The 6,186-nt window shown below is 36.0% G+C and overlaps 1 protein-coding gene across 1 annotated transcript; it reads left to right on the top strand.

The window, feature by feature from the left end:
* The first annotated feature begins 105 nt into the window (after positions 1-105).
* On the top strand, positions 106-2,564 carry LOC116144699. The gene is made up of 3 exons (XM_031430148.1): positions 106-392; positions 799-876; positions 966-2,564. The coding sequence occupies exons 1-3, from the start codon at positions 312-314 to the stop codon at positions 2,487-2,489; spliced, it is 1,683 nt and encodes a 560-aa protein (XP_031286008.1). The 5' UTR covers positions 106-311; the 3' UTR covers positions 2,490-2,564.
* Positions 2,565-6,186: the final 3,622 nt, after the last annotated feature.

Raw genomic sequence — 6,186 nt, 5'->3', positions numbered from 1 at the left:
AAAGGTCATAAACTTAAAAATATTTCAATCCACCACCGTAAGATTTTTGTTATTGTCTTTATTAGACCTCAAAAGGCAAACATTTAACAGAGAGAGAGAAAAGAATAGTGCAATTGATGGCATAAATTTATGTTGGTCCGCCAGTAGGTGTCTGATTTTGGGACTGTTGAATTGATTTCCCGACTCTGCCACGTCAAGGCAGTTTTCTTTCGTTCGTCACGCCCCTTCTAACCTTCACTGCTCTTGCGCTTCAACCTTTTATTCCGGAAAACCAAAGTAAACAAAAAACAATCATTAAATTGGTTGCAGGAATGGACCTTGCCGATGTACAAGCTGATCTCCAAGCCTTGAGGAAATTATATTCTCTCCTTCAAAGATCAACTAATGAAATTGTAAGTTTTTCGTTTTTATCACCGGTTGTAGGTATGATAGGGTGCTTCCTTCCCTTTGAGTGTGTTATTTTGTTTGGCTGGCAAGTAAACAAAATATATTGAACTTTGAAGAATCTGGAGCCAAATCTTTTTTTATTTTTTATTTTTTTTTTAATTTTTTAATTTATCTATTCACGTTGTCGACTTGTTCTTCAGAACATATCGAGAATTAAGATCCGGTTTCTTGTGCGGCCTATTCGGTTTATATAACCATTTCAAAGTTCTAGATAAATGATACTGTGATTGCTTACTTCAATTCTATAATGATGTTATTTTAATTTCATCATATGGTTGTCTCTTTTTATTAGAGTCCTGCTTTCCCTTCCAATTATTTTACTATACGCTTCTTTCTGTAAATTGGAAACAGTTGGATGAGAGAGCCAAACTTTTCTTGAAGAATCTGCTCGATGGTGCTACAGAGAAGGCTTTGGAGAGAAGTTCAAAGGTGATATATGTAATTAAATTCTATGAATCATACTGACTTTGCAAAATTTTATCAATGTATTATGTTTAAATATACAAATTTATTTACAGATCATAGCAGCAGCAGAATCGGATTTCTCTAAAGCCCAAAAATTCAGCATCGTCCCAAATTGCTCTACTTTTACTTCAAGGAAAGATGAGCTATCACCCAATAAGCGAACTCCAGAAACGGTCGTTTCAGGGTCATCTAGATTCGACAAAATTTCAAACAGAAAGAAACGTTGCGGGTTTTGTGAAGGACTTAGTATGAAGCAGCAATGGAAACCAGGCATAGTTGCTGCACACGGGGTTAAAAGAAATTATCGATATGTGAAAAAGCAGGGTAAAGAATCCGTGAAAAATAATCTAACTCCAAGTGGTAAAATAATCAAAGAAACTCAAATGAATCCAAGTGATGCTAAACCTATTTTGGAATTGGAGAAGAAATCAGGGAATGCTTCAATGGATGTATCAAATACAGTCAGATGGATTGAGTCTGCCATTTCGTTCTCGAAATCATTTTCTCATCTTAATGTTGAGTGTGTCAAGAATGGTCAGTCCAAGAAGTCTAATTCGAGCGCTAATCATATTATTGCTAATTCCCAGCAGGTGAGTCAGAGGACTTGGAACAATGTGAACTCTACTCCGCAGGTGAGTCAGAGGACTTCGAACAATGTGAATTCTACTCGGCAACCGGATCAGATTGTTAGGAAGAATGTTGAAAGAAAAGAGTTACTGCGTCCATCAGCTAGCCGAAATGATCATCTGGCTGAAGAACCTTTGAAATTGCAGAAGCGAAAAGAGGATAAAACAAGTTCGGTAAAATCTATTTCATCTATAATGTGGCCAACTTTGTTAGGGGCAGACCGTGATTTGAATATAGACCAAATGAGAAGGCACATGGACGAGGGTTCATCGGCTGATGGTTCAGAATCAGTGGACACTGCTACTTCATCTAGTGTTTCAACCCAGAAAACTTGCTTAAGTACTAATAACGATAGTGACAATAAGGCTAAGTCATTGCTCCACCGTCGCTTTGCTGACATGGGAAACAAAAGTAGCTCTAGCTCAGAGGAAAGTAGTTCTGCTTCTCCAACTAGAAAGTACAGATTTGACCATCATGCAAATCCTGAAGCTGGAATCGGACGGTTGAGGAGGTTAAAAAACAAGTTTAGATTCATCTTCCATCATCACCATCACCACCATCATCATCATCATCATAAATATAAAGATTATGACAGTGATGATAATGGTCATTGTAAGGTTCACAACATAAATCCTAAGATGAAGCATTTACCCAATGTGTTTCATGATGAAAACAAAAAAGAGGTTTATGGAAAGCAGGGATTTGAGAAGTTGAGAAAGTCAAAGGCGATTATGATGCCAAATAAGGGTAAAGGTAATTATTTTCATACAATAATGAAAGGGTTGAGAAGGCACGTAAGGGATTCGAAGAAATCAAAGGCAGGGAGAGGAAGAAATAGTGTGAACAAGTTACATTGGTGGCAGAAGTTTAAGCGCAATGGCGGAGTAAGAGTAAAACTGGGGAAAAAGGGACGTATGAGGTTAGGGGTTAAGAGTAAAAAATTAAGATGAGTTTTCAGAATTAGCTTTGAGTGTGTGGAGTGTAGGTGGGTTCATTTACGTTTTTATTTATTTGTTTTCAAAATTTGGTTGGCAGATGAAATAACGACCTTGATTTTATGATTTTATGATAAATGATAAAATTTTATATTCAATGTGTGAAAAATATAAAAGATAACAAATTTATTTTTGAATTAGTATCAAATTATGCTAAAGATCAAATAATAAGAATTTATAATTTAATTTATAGGCTAAAATAACCGATATAAACAAATAAATTAGAGCCGGTATTTTTTGTACAAGAATCTCTGTTTTAAAACCTGAACCAGACCGGTCGGTCTGATCGGTTCGACTGATCCAAGTTAGCATGAAAACTGAAAAAAGCATAAAACTCACTTTAGACCGGTAATAGACCGATGGAACAGTATAAAACTGTCGGTCTGACTGGTATGGATCTTAAAATAGTTTACTATTTTGGGATAATATGATCCCTAATTTCTAAATCAGCTTTGCAGCACATTTCATTCTCTATTTCATTGAGTCAGCAAGCATTATCTATTTTATTTTAATATCATTTTCATCTCCAAAGACTAAATTGCATCTTTTATTCTTCTTTACTTACTTTAAAATCTATCGTATAAAGAAGAAGAAACAAGGGGAGGGGAAGGAAGAAGAGTAGAGGAAGGAAGAAGATTAGGAGAAAGAGAAGAGGAGACAAAGAGAGAGAGAAAGGAAGAAGAAAGAGAAGAGAAAACAAATTACCAAAGAAAGACGGGAAAGGGATAGAAGAAAGAAGAAGGAAGAAAGTGAGGGGAGAGAAAAAAAAGGAGAAAGGTGAAAGTGATGGGGTGAGAGAAAAAAAAAAAGAGAAAAATGAAAGTGATGGAGAGAGAGAGAAAGAAATAATTAATAATAAAAATTACAGATTATTTCATACATACATGGACCCACGCGTCAATTTTGGGGGTGTATTTATAAGTTTTTAAGCTTATAAGAACTAAAAAAATTATTTAAAAACTTATTCAAAGATGTGTTTTCAAAGATGTGTTTGTTGTATACCGGTCAACGCGGGAACCGACCTTTTGACTGGGTTAAGAAGCGGTTTGATTTTTAAAACAATGATGAGAATTCGATTATGGCTTAATTGAACAGTAGTCTTTTTTAAGAATCCCTTTATCATATGGATTGGGATCCTGTTGAGTTGATCCCTTCATATGCTGACACGTGACCACTAATAAATGAATAGCCAAAATCAAGGTTCTAAAATCCGGACCAGACCAGTCGGTCGGATCGAGTTTTGGAGAGATGACCTGTTCACAGAGTAATAAAACCTGCTTTTAGCAGTCAAACCGTTTCAGATTGCTATTGGACTAGCAGTATTGTGTCAGACTGTTGGTCCAACCAGACCAGACATAAAACCGGCCTAATTAATATACCCTAAATTGAACCCATTTCTCCCTCATTTCATTTCGATTTCATCTGATATTTTGCTGCCGTTGTTGCGTTCTTCTTCAGTTCATCTTCGTTCTTTGATTCAAACCTTCCGTTATTATTCTAAGTTTTTCTTTAGTTCTTCGTCTAATTTCATCTTTGGTTCTTCTTTATTCATCTTCCTAACACCGACTTCATCCTTCATTCATCTTTAATCGACAATTTTCTCTTCAGTTCGTCTTCAGTTGCTGAATGATCTAGTTATTTTCGGCCTTTCGATCTTCAAACTTCAAATCTTAGTTAACAATCTAAATATTATTTAGATTTAAACTTCAAAACTTTTTTTTTTTTTGTTATTGTTTGTGTTTGATTGGAGTTGTTAAGTTGTTGTGTTCTGGATGCAGCAAGGTGGTGTTGTGGATTTGTTTGTGAAGCTGAAGAGTTCAAAGAATCAAAGGATTTACAATGTAAGGTTGATTTTTGGATCAAGAAGTGTAAATGGATTTTGATTAATTGATTAATTTATTTTTATCAATTGGGGAGTTGAATAATCTAAGTAGAATATTATTAACAAATGCAGTGCAGTGTAGAGTTGTTTGGGGTGCAAAGTTGACAGACTTTTGAAATTGGCAGTGATTTTGAGGCTTTTGTTGGAGTGATTTTGTTGATATTGTTTTTGTCTTACCTTTGTTGTTGTAGGGTATTTATTAATGAATTTTATACAAAGTTACAGTTTTTTCTTTGGCTGGCGTCATAAGATGATGTTATCAATCGGACTGGTTCGACCGCTTGACCTGTGACCACCTAGTCAGGTCACCCAATGGGTCGGGCTTTAGAACCTTGCTAAGGTTAAGTTGGTTTTCCTTTTTATAAAGAGACCAAAAAATCATTTTGTTTTTAATGGGAAAAGAGAATACACTTTCCCACTTCAAGTTTGCATTTTGGCCGAGTGACCCATCTTCTTCATTATTTTAGCAAAAAAAAAAAATATTCCCTTAAAGGTTTAAGAAAGGTTAGTCTATAGTTCTGCTGATTTCAAAATTTGCACCAACACATTGGTTTGTTGACTTCTTCATCTTTGGGGTGTTCCTTGACTAACGGAGGTAGAGGCTAAATACGGCAACAATCAACTTCAATTCAGAGTGCTCAAGTGCAAGTATTCTCTAAGTGAATATTGATGATATCATTTTATGTTGTTTAGCCCCCTTTATATAGTGAAGTAGATTAGGGTTTGAGAGAATTACTTTCTTTGTAGCTGTAGGATTTCTGTTTGAGGAAGGATTTCAAGTATTTTAGGAGGGTATGGGATCTTCCTTCTTATTTGGACCATATTTCATCGCCTATTTTAACTAGACCTGGCAAACAGGCGGGTGTACTCACGGGTTAACAGGTATCTGTACCCAACGAACGGGTACAGGTAACACATATTTTAACTCATGAGAATCTGATCCGTACCCGGCCCGTCCGTGATTTTTGCGGATGGACCGGATACTACCCGCGGGTATCCATGGACCCGCAAATTTGAAATTTAAAAAAAATATATATATATCAACAATTGTTGAATTTCACGCCTCCATTTCTTCTCAGTTCTCAAACCAACCCATTGTTGAATTTGTTCATGGTGTTCTTCATTTTGTTAAGTAATCACCAAAGTAGATATCAACAATTGAAAATATTAAAAAGATAAAAAGAATGAAAGCAAAGCAAAGCAAAGGGAGATCTTCTCATTTTGATATTGATGATAAAAGAACAACTACAACACGGGAACTTAGCTAAAAAGCCCAGTTAAATTTTGACATCCGTGACCTTCTGGTCATCTTTTAACACATTTTTTGGGGGCTCCATGGCAGGTGAAGGCGGTGGCTGCGATGGAGGAAGAGGAGCACGAATCTGAAACGACGGCTGGGCATGATTGGACGGTGGAGATGAAGGCTTATCTCTGTGAAGAAAATTAATGAATAAGATAAAAAAGAGGAAAGAACAGTGGTTATGCACTAATGCTTCATTGCTGATACTCATACGTTAGAGGTGTCCAATACTGCCCCAATAATATCTTCTCTCAACTGAAAAAGACGACAATATTTTAATGAGATAATCATCAACAGTGAATCTTCTATTATTCGGTATTCCAGATCTCTCCACAACCTTCCTCTCGCTACCTTATATCTCCTTTCCAATTCTCTCCCCACAATTCCATTATTCACTTATTCAGATTTCTCTCCACGCTTTCTTCACTTCTCTGATCTTTCGCTTTCTGCCATGGCCTCTGAAGCTGAAA

Source organism: Pistacia vera, unplaced genomic scaffold (genome assembly GCF_008641045.1).
Source record: "Pistacia vera cultivar Batoury unplaced genomic scaffold, PisVer_v2 Contig451, whole genome shotgun sequence".
Lineage (NCBI taxonomy): Eukaryota > Viridiplantae > Streptophyta > Magnoliopsida > Sapindales > Anacardiaceae > Pistacia > Pistacia vera.
This window is presented reverse-complemented; position numbering and strand designations above follow the sequence as displayed.